Source organism: Aptenodytes forsteri, unplaced genomic scaffold (genome assembly GCF_000699145.1).
Source record: "Aptenodytes forsteri isolate BGI_AS27 unplaced genomic scaffold, ASM69914v1 Scaffold147, whole genome shotgun sequence".
NCBI lineage: Eukaryota > Metazoa > Chordata > Aves > Sphenisciformes > Spheniscidae > Aptenodytes > Aptenodytes forsteri.
In genome coordinates this window covers 1359665-1377457 of record NW_008795320.1, presented here as the reverse complement: position 1 = coordinate 1377457, position 17793 = coordinate 1359665, and the positions used below count along the sequence as shown (strand labels likewise).

General features: G+C 48.9%; 3 protein-coding genes and 1 non-coding gene across 4 annotated transcripts; 2 read left to right on the top strand and 2 right to left on the bottom strand.

Moving 5' to 3' along the window:
- The first annotated feature begins 168 nt into the window (after positions 1 to 168).
- On the top strand, positions 169 to 8145 carry LOC103899325 (PWWP domain-containing protein MUM1). Its single transcript, XM_009279781.2, has 14 exons — positions 169 to 257; positions 383 to 478; positions 745 to 836; positions 1193 to 1263; positions 1686 to 2714; positions 3323 to 3442; positions 3876 to 3946; positions 4424 to 4500; positions 5016 to 5076; positions 5583 to 5658; positions 5786 to 5836; positions 6288 to 6718; positions 7644 to 7732; positions 7978 to 8145. Exons 2-14 carry the CDS (start codon positions 422 to 424, stop codon positions 8054 to 8056), a joined length of 2304 nt encoding a protein of 767 aa, XP_009278056.1. The 5' UTR covers positions 169 to 257; positions 383 to 421; the 3' UTR covers positions 8057 to 8145.
- A 2223-nt stretch (positions 8146 to 10368) lies between these two features.
- On the bottom strand, positions 10369 to 10441 carry TRNAF-GAA. The gene has a single exon. It is a non-coding gene; the product is annotated as a tRNA-Phe (tRNA).
- A 1183-nt stretch (positions 10442 to 11624) lies between these two features.
- On the top strand, positions 11625 to 14974 carry NDUFS7 (NADH:ubiquinone oxidoreductase core subunit S7). The gene is made up of 6 exons (XM_009279885.1): positions 11625 to 11731; positions 12201 to 12318; positions 13043 to 13222; positions 13307 to 13353; positions 14164 to 14252; positions 14763 to 14974. Exons 1-6 carry the CDS (start codon positions 11625 to 11627, stop codon positions 14858 to 14860), a joined length of 639 nt encoding a protein of 212 aa, XP_009278160.1. The 3' UTR covers positions 14861 to 14974.
- Positions 14975 to 15583: 609 nt separating this feature from the next.
- Positions 15584 to 17791, bottom strand: GAMT (guanidinoacetate N-methyltransferase; the record flags this gene model as incomplete). The annotated part of the gene is made up of 4 exons (XM_009279884.1): positions 15584 to 16418; positions 16775 to 16885; positions 17351 to 17418; positions 17752 to 17791. Coding segments are annotated over 4 exons (360 nt in total), but the record flags the coding sequence as incomplete, so codon positions are not given.
- Positions 17792 to 17793: the final 2 nt, after the last annotated feature.

Below are 17793 nucleotides of genomic sequence, written 5' to 3'. Positions count from 1 at the left end.
AAACTACGTATAAAAACTGTCGCGGCGTGGGGGGGGCTCGTCGGGTCCCGGCCTGCCCGGTCGGCGTGTGGCAGGAGGGAGCGGCGGGACGTGCAGGCCGGCGGCAGCGTTTCCTTATCTACGTGTGACAGTGTTTTTTCCACCCCTACGCGCTCCGTAAGGCCTCCTTGCTGTGGAAGGATGCTGTAGAAAGACGCGCTATTAGAACTTAACTTTGGAGAACGCATGCAAAATAATATAGTCCAGCGATCTCAAAGGTAAAACGATACGTGACTGTAATAATACGTGCTCTATTTAAATCCTATATTTCTTCCAAAAAAAAAAAAGGGCAGACAAAAATGGACCAAGTGTTGGGTAACTCTTTAATTCCCTTTTTCTTCAGAGCACGCTGGAATTTTCCTTTCCTACGTGAAACACAGTCATGACGGATCAAGAGTATGTTCTCTGCATGTGGAAGAAGCGTTTATGGCCAGCAAAGGTAAAGCAGATGTACAAATGGGGAAAGGTGTGTGGCTATAACTTAGAAATGGATGAAACGGAGCAGTAAGTAAGAGCTCCAAGTAAGCACGTATCTACTTTAAAAAAGGGCTGATCTGTAGGGGTCCCAATACTGCAACCAGGTGCCGCGGAATATCGGTCCGTTCTGTGCTGTTCATACTGAAAATGTTTTGACGTCAGATCTGTCCTGTAGTCTAACAGACCTGGTCAGGGGTTTTAAACACGTGTTTTTTCTCTTGAATGTAGGTTTTGTGCAAAACTGGAGTGGCTGGGGAAACGTCTGTTACTAACGCCAAGGAGACTTCTTTTACAGTTGAAATACTTGGCTTGAAAGAACAGTTAAGTATCCTTGTTACTGTCGTATGTTTGCACTCTTAGACATTAAAAAAAGAAGTAATCCCTTTATCTGAAGAGATCTGTGAAACGAGATCATTGATTTACAGAAAGATTAGATGGCTAACCCAAAACCCGTTGCCTTTTCAGAGCCGGCCATATACATCCATAAACAGCGTACTGTTAGCTCAGGCATTCTTCATGTGAGGTGTTTTTTTTTTTTTTCCTTACCTTCTGCTAACAAGTACAGGGTTTTTTGGGAAAAAAAGTACTGCAAGTTTATTGCCAGATGAAAGCAGTGTCATGCTGTTAGTAACGCTTAGCGCTGTGACGTTTTTGGTCAGCTTTGTTGTATTTTCAGGATCCGTGTGAACTGTGCAGATGCTGTACCGCTGAAGGAAGAACATATAGAAAACATCGCCTCTAACTTAGGTGAGGAGGTGTCAAAACATTGCTGCCTTGTATATATTCTGAATGTAAAATATACACAAAACCTCAACCTGGGGGACAGTAGTTACACGTTTCGCTTATGTATTTATTGAGGGGGTGGGTTTGCATTTCTCTTCCCCTCTTTCCATTCCATCCGTAAAGCTTGAAAAGAGACTGAACGTTACCACAGCTGCTTTTGCTCTTCCCTCATGTAGTGTGCTGGAAGGCATGGTGAAGACACTTGTGTGTGCTTCCAGCAAAATAAGGCGTTGGAAGCTTGCACCGTGTGTGTCCCTCTATACTTTGCCTGAAGAGTCACGGGTGATTTAAGTGTTAAGTTGCATCTTAAGCAAAAGTTATACTATAAGTTAAAATTTCTTAGATACAAAGAAAGCTCATTGCGTTTATTGCATATTCTTCATCAGATCAAAGGAATAATTCGAGTGAGGCTGTGGAAGAACTGAAATATCGCCGTTCTCTTAAAATTGCCCTGGATATTTTGAATCAAAATGGCTCAGCCGGACAAGTACCACCTTCAGAAGGAGGACGAAACGCTCGGTTATCCCAGGAGAGCAATGCAGGGTCTCTCTCATCTACCCCCTTACGTAGATGTCGGTCGCTCTTTCACTCTAAAGAACAGTTGGAGCCTGAGACTTCCAAGAAGAAAAGAGAACAAAAGAATAGCCCCAGCCTGAAGACTGATACAAAAAAACAAAACCAGAAAGGTTCCTTCATTTTGGAGGAGAGCGCTAAAGCACATGAAAGCGGAACAAACCCTTCCAGGTGTGGTACCGGGGACTTGTATAATACATCAAACTCGGATAGTCAAAATTGCAAAGTACCAGAGTCAAAATCCCTACCAAGACAGAAAAAAATCAAGCCCAGAGTGTTGACAAAGTCCAAACCAGGGAGTAAAGTCTCCCTTAAGCCCAAGGAGGAAGAACGTAAGCAAGGAAGAAAAAGGCCAGGAGGTGCGGGATCACCTGTCTCGTGTGGGAATGATTTCCCCAAGGATCAAGCACGGCCCCTTGCTGAGGAAGGGTCTCCTCTGTCTGACCCCTGCAAGTCTGACGCAGCGGTACCTGTCAGAAGGGCAAACACCAGAAGTCAACCTAGAAGGACGTTACTGGATTCCTCTTGTAACAGTGCCTCGGATGACTTGGAAAAACGCATCAGTAATGAGAGCGAAAGTCTAGCAAAGCAATTAGCTGGAAGAAAAAAGCCAGTGAGTTTAAAACGGATTAACGGAGAACAAGAGACCGGTGCAACCGTGTCCTCGTACAGAAAAAGGAAATGCAGGAATCGCCCTGAATCTTCATCTGGGCCTTCTAACCATGGGACGCTTTCTGATAGCTTCCCCTCTCAGCTTAAAGAGGAGGAAAATAAGAATACTTCGCACGTGGATATGAATAAAGTAAAGCAGTTTCAGCTGCCTGACTTTGAGGAAGATGAAGGTGGGCATGTCGCTTGGGGAAGGGAAAACTTCATCCCGTTTGATTGCCGAGCACTGTTGCTCATCTTGGAATGTTGCAGTGCTTTTGTGAAGGAGGTTCTTAAATTTCTGATTTTAATTTTGTTTGAAGTTTTGGAGAAGCAGAAAATGCAGTCGCTTTAATGCTGGCTAAAGACTAGTGGTCGCATTTAGGTTGTCTGGAGTTGTTTAGGGTTTTGCCTTGAAAAACGGTACTTGGCAGCAGTTCTTACCCTTCGCTAGGTGACTTGCTGACTTCACGCGTAGTGGGTGTTTTCTGTACTGCTATCTAGTTAGTGTGCAGGTCAGCGTTCAGATGAAGTGACGTTACGTAAAGGAACAGGCTGGTACAAAGTCCTGAAACCAGCCTGTTCTTGTTCCTTTCCCTTCTTCACCTTCTGTTCAGATTATTAGGCCTCTACCTAGGCAGAGAATCGAAAGCGTGTGTGGTGCGACAGACCCTTGTGTTACGGTGACTCACGCTGCTGGGGGGGTCACTTACACAGTCGTGTGTTTCACCTGGTCTGAAGCTGATGCTTTTTTAACCACTGTTCCGCGCTTACGAACACCGGTGCTTGCTGCTGTTGGCAGGACTGGAACCGTCTGACCTGTCTTCAAAGATCGTTTCCTCAGAGAGTCTCTCTCGCCTCTCAGCTCTGGTAGATGACGAGGAGGAGGATGAAGAGCTTCCTAGTATTTTATCGCATCAAGGTGAGACATCAGTGTACCTATTACGAGACTTCTTCACCCAAGATTGGTGTGCTCTTTTAGGGATTGTGTGCTTCTAGTTTGCTGACAAGCTGTGGTAATGAGACCACGACGCCCTTCTAGAAAGTGAATCCAGCTTTGTTCAAGCTTGGAATAAAATCCATTTCTTGGATCCCCCAGAAAGGCTTTCTGAAACAGAATGAAATGCAAATCACTGTGAAACTGGGCAAGGGCCGAGGATTGAAATGTCCGAGTTCCTGTATTCAGAACTACCTGTGCTGCATTTTGGGGGGCGTGGGGGGGATGCCCTGTCACCTTAGGTGAAACCTGTAAAAGCATTGAAGTGAAACCCTGAAAGGAGGCTGATAAGAGAGGGCGAGCTAACTGTCTTGTCTCGTTTTTTTTAAAGAAAAATTACTTTATTTTTTCATCATAGAACCACAATCAATTGAAGAAGGGATTTTGGTCTGGTGCAAATTGCGAAGGTATCCTTATTGGCCAGCAGTGGTAAGAACAGCTCGCTGCCTTCTTAGAGTGATATTGCAAGGGGTCTGATAAGGAGCAGCTTACCGAGTTCTTGAGTGTCCTTTGCCCTTCTTGACTTGTGTAGAGCTGGACATGTTAAAGATCTTCCAGTAGAAGCGTTCCAAAGATAACAGAAGTAAATTTACCTATGACAAAAGCCCATAAAAAAAAAATAGCGGTTGATTCACGTACGTTTGTATTGGAGCAGAGGATTGCTGCTGAGCCTTTACATCTTGTATCGTGAATTAGGGTTGTGCCCAACTAACAAAAGAAAGGATGGGTCCTTGTGCACTAACAAACGCTCCGTTGGGGTAACTTGCTATTCTTGCCACTTGAAACTTAATTTTCCATATTTGTGTAACTTCCTTTAAGTATGGGGTGTGCTGTGTAATACGGATGGAAAATGTTCCTGCTTTGTAAGGGTGTTGGGATGCTAACGAGACTTTATCCTTTCAACAGGTAAAAAACGTGAAGCGGAAACACAGAAAGGCGTGTGTGCTGTTAATAGAAGGGAATACAAATGACAAGAAAAAAGGGTAAATGTTGTGGACTCTGATCACGTTCTGAACTTTCGGTTTCTTTCAGGCAGCGTCCTGTACTCTTTTCCTGGTACAGGGCGATTACGCTGTCAGTTAAAACTAAGGTTGATCTCGGAGGGAGGGACCAAGGAAGGTGAGGATTTGCGGGTGTGGGCTGTGTCGTGCTGCCAGCTGAGGCAGGCTGGCATTCATGCGAACAGCTGACGCTTATGTGAGGAATAAAGTAAAAAAAAAAAGGGGGGGCTGGGGACCCCACTAGTGTGTTTTACATGTCGTGCCCAAACTTTCTGGAAACACAGGCCTGCCTTTAGTTTTGTTTTAAAACCAGGTACTTCTCACTTGTTAAAAGACTCCATAGTTTTAGCTTATTATGAAAACCAAAACTAGTAAAACCTGCGTTCCTGAATCCCTTATGAAACCTAATTTTCAGGGATGTGTAGAATTGCGGTAAATAAATAGAGGTGCAACTCAGCTGCCTCTCTTCCCTAACTGTGTTTCTTTGTTTCATCAAGTTTCTCGGTATCTCTTAAGAATCTGAAGCACTTTGATTGTGAAGAAAAGCAGGACCTCATAGTAAGTACTGCCAGTAACACGTAACTGCACGTGTATAGGCGTGTTGGGAAGAATGCAGCTGTATAGACAATGTATAGCTGACCCTGCGGGAGGAGCGTGGTGCAGCTGGACTGGTCTGGGTTTGTAGTTCTCTGTTCTCTCTCGCTCTGTTCAACAAAGTAAACAAACGTAATTCGCGCTCCGCACAATGGAGAATAATATGGGCATGGGATCCCCCGGCAGCTTTTTCCATCTCAGTGAGGCTGCTGCTGAGATCACGTGTATGTGGGGGGCAGGCAACTGCTTAGGACGCTTACTGCGTTTTCACTTCGCTACGTACAACAAAGCCACTCTCGCGCTGCATGACAAAGGGATGGCAGGAGTTGAATTTCGGGAGAATGCAGAAAACTGCAAGTAAACTTTGATCCGTTGCCGTTAGCCGTTTCCGTTACCTGGTTGGTGTCCTAGACCTGAAAAGCTTCAATAGGCTGCTCTCTTTAGGACTGAAAACGGCTCTCGTTTTGTAGGCACGAGCCAAAGAAGATTATCGCCAAGAAATTGAGTGGTGTATTCGATTGATTTCTGACTATCGAATTAGAGTAGGTAAGCAGATGAGTCGGATGATGTCATCTGTTCTGATGTACATCAGAAAAAAGATAACACCAAAACTGGCAGCTTTGTGGCGTAGGCTTAATTGAACTGATAAATAACCCTGCTTTGGGCTTTTTAGGTTGTCATTCTTTTACGGGATCCTTCTTGGAATATTTTGCTGCTGACATCAGTAAGTGAATGCGTTACCTTTCGTATTCTTCTCTTGGTAGGTAAGTTTAGCTCTAACGTTTGCAGGTGTGTGTTGAGTTAGGCATCAGACCCATGAGGGGGTACCATTAAAACGACTACCCGCCGTTACTGCGCTCTGAGGGTTTTCAGTCCCACAACAAAAACTAAATAAATATTGATTGTTAAAGACAATCGGGTAACTGGTTACTTCAGGCTGTAGAGAGTTCGTTTCAGAGCTCCTGTCAGAGTTTCAACTCCCTAATTTTTTTTTTAAGGCAAAATTAAGATTGTGGTGGTGGTGGTGGGTTTTTACCCTCTTTGGTAGGGGAGGAAGGAAAACTTCTCTCTTATCAAGAAAGTCCCTTATTTTATATTTGTATGCGTAAGTATGTATGTGAGAGCGCCCCTTGTTTTGTATATTTAAGTACGAATGGTTGTGGCTTTTCTTTCAGGCTACCCAGTTAGAAAGGAAGGTTATCAAGGTTTGGTCCAAATGGCCTTTCCGAACGCGGCAGAGGAAGATGTTGAAGAGTCTTCATCAGAAACTTCGCCTCAGAAGCCCTGCAAGAAACTTCTTCCTGACAGAACAAGAGCCGCTAGAGATAAAGCGAATAAAAAGATAGTGGAGTTTATAGTGAAGACTAAGGGGGCTGAAGAGCATCTTCTGGCTATTTTGAAAAGCAGAAAACAATCCCGGTGGCTGAAGGAATTCCTGAATTCAAGTCAGTACGTGACCTGCGTCGAAACGTATTTGGAGGATGAAGAACAACTAGACCTCGTAGTGAACTACTTGAAGGAAGTGTATCGTGCAATAGACACTAAAAATCTGCATCAAATAGATGGAGATGGAATAAAATTTATCTCGGATGTCCTTTTGCCTGAAGTAAGTAAACATGAAAGGCTGAGAAAAGTAAACGTTAGAGTAAATGACGCTAGTGTTACGTGATCCGAGTTTACTGGCTTGCGGAGCGTCCCCCGGGAGCTGGGTGGCGTTTGAGCCGGGCAGACAGAGTCAAGCCTGCTTACCTACCTGCCAGCTTGGGTCACGGTCCCTTCAGCTCAAAGGGCACAGAACTGTGCTTAGTTTCTATGTATATCTTGAGCGAAGAATATTAAAATCGGGGCAGGAGGCTCTTGAGCCACGTTTTTGTGGGCTGGTGATCGGAGAACAAGCAGGTTTACGTTACATGTTGGAGAACATAAATAAAGCCCCAGTATTAATCGCTACACGCGGATGTTGGCACTGGCGGGGTTATGGGTGAGGTGTGGAGCGATGTAACTCTAAACGCCGATTTTTAAGCCGCTGGCACAGAATGGAGAAGCTTTAGGTAGTGTGATGTTTTTAAAGGCAGAACGATTGCTTGCTGGTGTATTTTGATTACTTCTGAAACTCGTCAAAGCTTTGGGTTTGTTTGTTTTTTTTAATTTGGCAAGTCATCTCTGGGTTTTCTTGGGTTCTTTGTGTGTGTTGGGGGCTGGGTTGTTTGTTTTTACAGTTCTACTTTTAGATGCTTACAGTTCGTCCTAGGAACTTCCCTGGGAGAACATTAGTAACTTCTGCAGAAACAAAACTGCTATGAAGAATACCTGAACCTGGTTATAAAAACACTCTCCTGGGAATGCTAAAGGTCAAGTCTGTATTATTTCTTTAAGAACTTGAGGTACGCAACAGGCAGCTTCCTCCAAGTTTCCTAAGTGATGGAGGAACCTTATTCCAAAAACGTGCTCATCTGCTGAGAGAGTTTCAAATCGCTGGTTGTAATTTAGTTTCTGTTTCACGAGTATAAATGAACGAAATACTTTTATAGGCCATCATTTATGCGATTTCTGCTGTGGATGACATAGATTACAAGAAGGCAGAAGAGAAATACATAAAAGGACCATCTGTGAGCAAAAGGTATCTCTCTATTTTTAGTTTTCTCTGAATTTTTCTTACTGGTTTACTGTTTATACGGAAAAATGTGAGTGTAAGGGCAGGGGAGTTCAGCATCCTCCCTTCTGTAAGGCCAAGCTTCCTCGTTGTCTGAGTAACAAAGTGATTGAACATGGGAAACGTTCTTGCTGAGTTACTGTAACACATCGCGAACCCTTCAATGTGTTAAGATTGTTTTCACTCCAGAACTTCAATGTATTTCTTTTCAGGGAGAGAGAAATATTCGATGAAAAAATTCTAGAAAGAAAAAAGTGGAAGAGCAAACTAGCATCTGCAGACAGCGTCTGAGCAGCGGTACAAACTTTCCCAAGTTATCCTGGCACTGCGTGTATATAACAAAGTGGTTATTTGTATAAAACGTGTAATTCTTGCTTTTTAAAACCCGTGTGCGTATCTCCAAAAGATGTAGCCGTTATAATGCTGTACTACCGTTAGGCACAGTTGTATCTTCAGTCCTTGCTCTCGATTCCGCGTACTGGAGCTGCACGCTGCTTCCCTTGGTCTTGCCGTGTTCAGCTGCCTGTGAAAGAGGATGCAAACGGTGTAGGGGCGCTGCGGGTGCGCGGCCGCCCCAGTCCTCGCCCGTTCCGTGCACTTAACATGCGACCTGCGAAAACTGCGAGTGTTTTGCATTGCTCCTTGATGTGACACTAAGTGTTGTATGAATGATTTTGGCCAAGCACCTGACAAAGGAAGGGCTGTTGTCCTCAGACAAACAGGTGCTGGTGAATTACGTAGCCACGCATTGCCTGACGACTCTGCTGCTACTGAACGTACGCAGGTTTCCCGTCTGAAGGCGCTCCCAGCGGGTTGACTCTTCTTGCTTTACATGTCTCAAAGCGTGGGAAATAAAATTGGTATCTCGTGATGCAATCTAAATAACAAAGGCTTTGTTTTTCTTGATAGGACAACTGTAAAATTCAGTGGAAAAGGAATCCAGTGTTTGCTTAAAAACCAAAAAACATTCACTTTTCTGTTTAAAAGTGAAAGCGTTTTGAATGCTGTTTTAATGTGTTTTGAGGCCATGATTTTAGGAACACTTTTAATTGTCTCTATCTGATTTAAATATCAACTCTAATCGTGCGTAGTTTGCTGAAGGCGTAGCGTATTGCAAATTGCCTTTGACAGACTTGCAGTGTTACTGGTATCTGTTTAACGATAAAAGCCCAATGATTCGTATTTTTCTGTATTGTAATGAAAACGGGGTCTACTTGCCTGTCCAATAGAAACCAAGATGATTTGAAATTAAGGAAGAAGTTTACATGTAAATTGGGATACAGATGTGTATTCTGGCTATAGTAATTATCTGAATATATTTTAATTACGCTTTTACTTGCTCTGTACTCTATAATGAGTTTCAATATGCATTTGGAATCCTTATTCACGTTGCCGAAGGGACATTCACAAGTACCTAAATCATAGGAATACAATAGGTACTTGACTGGACTGTTCTCACAAGTTTTGATGGAAAAACAAAGAAGGGACGATGCCTTTTCTGTGACCGTGTGAAAATTTAACAGCAAGTTGATAGAGTTGACTCTGGAGGCGCGAGTGGCACTCACAAACGGAGGAGTCTTCGGTCAGGTGCGGTTGTTTCAGAATGCAGAAGCTTCCAGCCCACAAAGCCGGGCGCTGTTTGCGGTCGTTCAGAGATCAGCGTGTCCTCGGGTTCCCCTCTTCAAAACGTAATCGTGTGTACGCTTCTCAATTAAAATTCCTAAAGTACTGTTAAGATCCTTCTTCAAACCAGAAGCAGAACTCCCAAATCACCTTGCCTTTGTCTCGGTCCCTACCTTTCATACCTTTCGGCCAAAACTGTCTCAGTTCGATTCAACGTGGACAAGTTCTCTTTAAAAATCAAACTGCCGCCTTCTGCCTAAGGACGACCGAGAGCGTACGTTGTGTTGAAGCACTCTAAAACCTGTACCTCTTTAAAAACCAGGCATTAACGGTTCCTTACAGTACTATTCATGCCTCCAGGCCACATTCGGTCTTGCGATGTGCAGAATTATGTGGTCTTCAATCAATTAAAGTTGGATGAAGTGAATCGTCACAGGCTTGTTGTTACTTTTGTTTGAATACGTTCGTTTATTCCAAACGCCGATTCTAAGCTGTGGTCTTTGGTGCGCGCAGGCAGACGCTTCCACCTGAATTTTATATCGGGTGAAGATTATTTTTGTGTATCGGATAAAGCCGTAGCATCACGTCTCAGTCGCCCAGTTTCACGTTATTAAACGTAGGGGCGAGTACGAGAAAGCAAACTTACTGTTTTCTGTTCCTGTGCTTTATTTAAAACAGTTACCCGCGTACATCACCCCTGCCAGGAGCGAGCTTGTCCGATTTTAGTCGAAGCGCCTTCCTTCACCCGAGCTGCCTCCTCCAGCGCGCGGTGTTACGTCGGTACCTGCCTGCGCTGCTGCTTTGCGTTTGTTTCTAGGACGTTAAAACAGCGCGGAGCGCGGTTTGGGGGGGGTGCCCCGGGGGCGGGCGCGGCCGCTCCGGACCGGGCCGGGCCGTGGGGCTTTGAACGCTCCCAGAGCCCGCGGGGCGGCGGCAGCCCGCCCGCCACCTCCCGAAAAAGGGAGGGAGAAAAAGCTTCCTGCCGAAACCCGGGATCGAACCAGGGACCTTTAGATCTTCAGTCTAACGCTCTCCCAACTGAGCTATTTCGGCTCCTGTTTTGTGTCCCCCCAAGCGACACTACTAACCCGTTCCTCCCGGCCCATCACCTGGCCGATATCTCTGTGTGATGCTTCAAGTAAGACTTACTTAAAATAAGTCTTGTTTGTTACTCGTCCTACATTGCCGGCTACCACGCATACCACAAACGAATTGATGACGAGTCTTTGCAAATAAAGTTATGCCTTAAGGCAAAGACAAATACAGCAATAACACAAAACTATATGTATATGTGCATCATGCACAATACACATCCTACATGCATTTAGTATCAGGAAAAAGGTGTTTCGGCTGTGGCTCCCTGGATTATTTGGGGGGTAACAAGAACTAGAATATTCTGGGATTCAAGAGCATTAAATTGCAGGGTTTTTGCTTCATTTTTCAAGGACTTTATTTTGAAGCCTGACAAATTCTGTACAGGGCTGATGTACCACGAGTAAACATGAATAGAAAGGGCACCTCCACCCTCATTTTTCCATGGTCTTGCTCGGAGACGCACGTTCCACAGGGGAATGTTATGTCTCTGCATAAATCACAAAGCCTGACTAAGCACAGTTATAAGAAAAAACAGTTTATTTTCACATTGTCGGTTAGGCATTTATTTCAACAGGCGACTGTTACCGCACTTCTGTGGCTACAGGTCGAAGGTGGAGGATGCACCCGAGTGCACACACTAGCACATGTGGCACTGCTGCCGGACACTCACATCCCAAGCGTGCGTTTATTTGCACATCCCACTGCTCTAGGAAAAGCTACCTGTGAGACCATCCCCTCCTGCATGCCGTGCGGGGAGAAATGGTGCTCTGCAAGATTGTCCACTGCTTCTCCCCCCTGTTAGTCAAAAAAAGCCAAACAAACCTCCCTCTCTTCCACAGTAATAGAGGAGTTTAACAAATCCCTCCTTTTTTCCAATGTGGAAGCAGCAGCCTTTTCCCAAACCAGCCCTATGAATATATTTGGTTATGTACACCCCCCGTATTTCCTTGTACTTTCAGAGTGTATTTTTCCTCAAGTTGTCCCACTTTTGGAAAGTCTTTTGTGAGCAACCACTGTTCTGCAGGAGCTGACGTATTTTCAGAAGTCAAAATGCTGAGGACTAGAGGCCAGCAGTTACTTAGTGACTGAAAACAAAAACTCTTTAACAAAAAATTTCAGTCAGCGGGGGGGGTGTGCGGCCATGTCACACGGAGGTGCAGCGGCTTTTCTTTTCCCCAGGCCCGGTGCTGTGACAAGTGTTCACGCTCAGCTGCTCCATCAGACGCCAGCGGCTGACCGTGCTGACAGGTAACGCTGGCGCTGCAGGGCGGGTTCCTCAGCTGTGCCCTTCCTCCCGCGGGTGGGGGATCCCCAGTGGTACAGGGGAAGAAGAAACCACCTGTTTGCTGTAGCTCTGCCTGCGTACGCATGACAATCTTTGCCTCACTTCGCTTCTTAAAAGCCAGGATTAAGTGGCAGGCTGCTGTCAGTCTGTGAGCCCTGGAGATGAGCCCGCCAGGCACCCTCCGTAATTTGGGTACAGCCAACAGAGGGGCTCTGCCTGAGCACCGAACACCACAGATCTCCCCACAGTGCGGGGGGGGCGGGAAAAAAACCTGTTATAAACAGTCTCCAGCGGTAGCAGAGGGGGTGAGATTGCCCATAAGCGATGTACCACGGATTCTTTATGGGATCACAGCTCCTCGAGGCTAATGATTGTGTTCTGCAGTTACGCTAAATAATTGGAGACTGATGCTAGTGCGCCGTTTGTCTTCAGCTCTGCCCAAGTCCAGCAAAAGAGCTCAGCTGTTGTCCAGAAAAAATCCTACGTCCCCACTAGCAAGGGTGAATATATTGTCACCAAACTCGATGACCTGATCAACTGGGCGCGAAGGGTGAGTCGCTGAAACTGTCGTGCTCACTAGGGAGAAATGGTGTCAAATGCTTTGAGGTGCTGGTGGGAAACGGATTTGAGCCGTCTCCTCCTCAGGACAAAAATAGGTTCAGAATTCTCCCCAGGGAAATAGCCAAGTTTCTTGGCCAGAGGTTGACGTTTGGGGTACTGTGTCAGAGTGGGGGAGAGACGCTTAACGAGAGGGTGGCGCAAAGCGGCGCAGGCTGCCTGTCTAAACGGAGCTGCCCTTCAGTGACACGCAAAAGGCACTTTCTGGTTTTACGCAGTCCTTGTAGCGCGCAGCTGCCCCGTGTCGTGGAGAAGGCTGCGCAAGTGACGCTGCCCCGAATCCAGTGTGCTCTGCCTTAGCCGAGTTTTGCCTTCTCCGGTCACCGCTGCCCTTGTGCGGAGCTTCTGAGGTGGCTTTTAGCGGCATTTAGAGGTGTAAAGGGGAGCGTCTACGGCTTTGAGCGCGTTCAGCACCTCTGGGGCTGCAAATGCACGGACCTCTACGCACCTATTTCCCTGGAGCCGTGGGTTTTGCTCTCCTGCGTAATGGCAAACACCCTTTTCGTTTATGATGCTCTGACTGAACAGACCTTGAAACTTTTCTTGTTCTGTTTCCTTTTCCGTCTGATCAACTCTTGTTCTTTGAGTCACCCGCCCAGGCTCTCGGCTCCCGCTTTCAGCGTTCTTACCCCTAACCCCCCTCTCTCCTGCCACAGAGCTCCCTGTGGCCGATGACGTTTGGCTTGGCGTGCTGCGCCGTGGAGATGATGCACATGGCGGCTCCTCGCTACGACATGGACCGCTTTGGGGTGGTGTTTCGAGCGAGTCCCCGGCAAGCTGACGTCATGATTGTGGCCGGCACCCTGACGAACAAAATGGCTCCGGCTCTTCGAAAGGTACAGGCTGCGGCGGATGCTTCGTGCACGGCTGCGCGCGCTGGATGCAGATGGAAAGCCATCTGAAATGTCTGTGTCCTGCAGGTCTACGACCAGATGCCGGAGCCTCGCTACGTGGTCTCCATGGGGAGGTAAGTGCCGGGACATCCTTATCGCCTTCTACTGCACGGGAGAAATCTGGTGTCTCCGCTTGAGTGGGGAGATGGAGGGAGGGGAACCCATTTCTCATTTGTATTTCCAACCCTTTAAATTACATAAAGAGGCCTTGTTACAAGTGAAACATAAAGACCCTTTGATTAGGGTGAGGAGGATGATGTCTGTCAGGTCACTGTGAACTGCAGAGTCTTCCCAGTGAAAGATTCTGGGGTTTTTGCAGCTGTCAGAGTCTGGGGACTTGTATATGTCCAGAATCTCGGAATTTGCATTTAGACGAAAGCTTTCAAAGTGCTTCAACTGTGCAGCATGAAATCTGAGCTCCGTGGAGCTCTGGCGTGGAAGAACTGACACCTTGTTGGTCTCCCGGAGCTGCTGGGGCCGAGGGCGGCCGTTTCACCGGGGCCTGGAGGGGACAGGACAAGTTCTAGAAACGCTCTGTGCAGATGTGGCAAAAATAAAAAAGGCTTTGCAGTAGAGAGGAAGGACCCTCTGAAATCTGCTTTGTAAGAGTAACGGGAACGGTTCGGCTTGGTTTGATTCAGCTTGAGATGTAACAGCCTGCGAGCGTAGCCTCCGCCTTCCAGCCGGGTCTTGTGAAGAGGCTGAATGGCCACGGCGTAAACCTCGGCATCCGCCCCATCCCTTTCGGTAAAATCTGTCGGGTGGCTTCTTGCCTCACAGCGCTCGGATGCCAGGTTCACGTTCTCCTTCGCCTCCTGCTCATCTTTCCCGTGGGCCGCCGAGCCGCATTTAACAACGCGCTGAAACCCGCCCGTCTCTTGCAGCTGTGCCAACGGCGGGGGGTACTACCCCTACTCCTACTCCGTGGTGAGGGGCTGCGACCGCATCGTGCCTGTGGACATCTACGTGCCAGGTAGGAGAGAGAACCTCTGCGTGCCACGGCGCTAACTCGGAGCAGGACGGGGGGGAAGTTAATTTTGTACGTTTGGACGGTGCTTGGTGTAGTTTTTAAAGATCTTTCTGTTTCGAACTGTGTCGCTGAAGCTGCGGATGCTTCGGTGGGGTCTGCCTGGGGTTTCCAGTAAGCGAGTGGAGCTCCTCTGGCGATGTTACTCGCCAGTAACTGTCGTGTGAAGCGTGGGCTGTGGTTCGGTCAGCCACGTACTCTCCTGTGAGATACCGCCTCGCTTAAAAGCAAAGCGTTCCTACGTTTTATAAAGACCTTTTCGAAAAATACCATCTCTTTAGTTACTTTAAAGAAGCCCTCTTGCTTTTATGAACTCTGCAGCCTGTGACGTACACGAAGCCAGGGGGAAATCACAGCCTGCTTTGGGGTAAAGCCTGCGGCTGGTCGGTTCTCCTTCTGCTGGCTACGCTGCAGTGCAGCTAGCAGCCCCGCGGGCTTCCTTTTTCTCTCTCTCAGGTTGCCCGCCTACTGCTGAAGCTTTGCTGTATGGGATCCTGCAGCTTCAGAAGAAAATCAAACGGGAGAAGAAGATTCAGATCTGGTATAGGAAATAGCCTCTTATTTATGACCTACCCACTTACTGCCCACCTGGGGCGCCCGCTTGCATCCGTACGCACAATAAATCTGTATTCTCACAAGCCTTCCAATAAAACTCTACCTGGATAAGATGCTCTTCTCTCTTGAATACGTCCCTCTCATCTGAAGCGTTTTAACTCGTTTAAAAACTGAATTAAAAAGCAGGAGTTGCATTTGATGACATTCGGTGTGGTGTTTTCTGGTCTGAACAGCCTGTGAGGGCAGGGGAACGTTTGAAGTTACCTATCGTGAGATAAATGCCTTGCCAGAAACCTCTGGCTTTGTTAGGCAGTTCTGAGACCAACGCACGTCCAGGTGAACCCCGAGGTCGCCCCGAGCTCGGCTCTTACTCACCGCCCGCTTTTTGCTTACAATTCCTACAAAGAATCTAACGAATCCTTTATATCTGCGTGCACGGCAGCCGGAAATTAATTATATTTCTATAACGTAAGTAAAATACTAATGCTTAAAATCAGAATATGACTAATAAAAGTGAATGCTGCAGCACGCCTTGGCAGAGCAGGAATAAAGCAGCCCACGGCGGGCTTTGGTACTGGATGTGTCCCGGGAGCCGGCTTTGGTAGTGGATGTGTCCCGGGAGCCTGGTGGGGTGTTCTCCCAGCAGCCTGGGACGAGGAACAGTCGCCGCAGAGTTACACACGCGCTTTTGAAAGACAAATACATTGCTCTGAAACAGCAGTTGTGTATTTCATTCCTTTTTAATGGATTTTTATCCCTTCTGGGTAGAGAGAGGAAACGTCATTTATGCGCTACTGAACTGCCAGGAGGTTGTCAGGATCAGAGCTTGCTGCAGTGGGCTTCAGCCAAAAGCATCGGGGAGACTTCACTGGGGAGTTGCTCCAGGAGCAGCCGAAATGCCTCCGAGTGCCCCGTCTTCCCCAGTTCTCCCGCCGGGGTTAGATTACTTGGCTCGTGTGTGGAAAGCCACCCCGTGATTTCTAAAAATGATCCGGTTTTTAGAGGAAATGTCTCGTCCTTGAACCCCTTTGGCTAAAGGCTCTGATCTACGCTCTCGAATTGCAGCTTAATCGAGGTATTTGGAGACGAGGGGTTGAGTGGAAACCTGCCTCTGGGACAGGCGCAGGGTGGGACCTTCCTCCACAGAGCCCAGAAGACCCCTCCAGGGCAGGGGGGTGGCACCCGCAGTGGGGCAGGGAGTCCTTTTGTCCAGGAGGGCCCCTGGAGACCCAGGACTTCCATCCCAAGCCTCCAGCCGTCTCCCGCCTCCAGATAAGTCAGCTTCAATCTTCTCTCATTAGCATCGAAGGAGATAAGAGCTTTTCTCCTCCTGGCAGCGCACGTAATCAGCCTCTCCTCCTTAGCGTTTGCTTCCTGCGGCTTCGGGGCAGCCCCGAGGGACGGTGCCAGGCTGCCTCAGTGCTTAACGATGGTGGGCGTGATCATCTTGTGGAAGGAGTAGTACCTGCAGTCCCTGGGGGGGACCAGGTCCATCACCGTCGTGCTGATTTTCTCCTTCTTGAACCCGGCCTCCACCAGGTGCCCTACCTGCGTCTCCTGCGAGAGAGGAGGGGCGGAAAGGAGCAGCGGCGGTTTGAGCTGCCCGGATGCGAGCGGAGATGCTGCCGAGCCCCGGCCTGCGGGGACACGGGACAGTGCGAGCGGCTGGGTGCAGGGAGCCCCGTCTTGGGCTGCCGTGGGCAAAAACCCGCTGACCTTCCCTCAGATGTTCCCTGCTGAGCCCCGGCCATGAGTTAAACGGCCATGGAGTGCTCCAGCTCGTGCTGCTCCACGGCCACAGTCGGGCGAGGGCCCGGGGATGCAGGAGGGGCACAGGCTGACAGGGCGACTTCGGGGACCCCGGGTTGGGCTGGGGGTGCCAGGCCCTCCCCAGCCCGGGGAACAACGCTCACCTCAAACATCTTCTCGATGTCGGTGTACTTGGTCTTCAGCAGCTCCCCCCAGGAGGTCAGGTTGCAGTAGGTGAGGACCCCGCCGGGCTGCAGCAAGCGGAAGGCATGGTCCTGCAATGGGAATTGGGGGGGGTGCGGCTGGCTCAGCACCCAGCACGCTGCCCTTGCCTTGTGCAGCACCCCTGGCTCAGCACCCGGCCCCCGCCTTACCCCCCTCCAAGCTCTCACATCTCCCCACAGAGCCAGATGTTGCCCCAGCCCTCCGCACCCTCCTGCTGCTCCCCTCTGGCCGGCTGCGACCACGTGGACCGAAAGCGCTGCGATGCCACCGTCGCGCTGGGGACATCACGGGGACATTGGGGTTTTCCAGAAGGCACTAAGTCCCGGGTGGCAGGGAGGGTGCTGGGATGGCGAGGGCTGCAGACCAACACCCAGCTCGGGCTTTGACTCCTGAGCTCCGAAATTCCCCTCTCTGCCCCGTGTGCCACCCATCTCCCCCAAACCCACCCGAGCCGGGGGCTCCGGCCCCTCGCAAAGGGCAGTGGGAGGTGCGGGTGCTGCACCCCGCCACGTTACCTTGATGAAGGTGAACTGATGCGTGTGCCAGGTCTCCTCCGACAGCGGGTAGGTGTCATACAGGATCCCTGCCCAGGAACACCGGAGACCGTCCGTCAGCCGGGAGAGACCACCGAGGCGCCGGTGGGGCTCGTGCCGGGGGGGAAGATCCCCCTTCACGGCCTGTTACTATTTTTTCCTATTTCAATTTGCACCCCGTGTCTCTGAGCCCCGGAAGGCAGCGATGTGCTGCTCCCCAGGACAAGGTGCCACTCCCCAGGGGCACCGGCTGCAGCCCCGTCCCCGCCACCGGGGGAGGGAGCCGGGCTGGGTGCTCGCCTGCACCCCGAGCTCTGCCATGGGGACCCCCACCCCACCACCCCCTCCCCGGTCCCGCTGGGCTCAGCTGCGCGATGCCTCACCCCTGAAGTGCCCGTCCGGCAGCGTCGGCACCAACTCCCCCA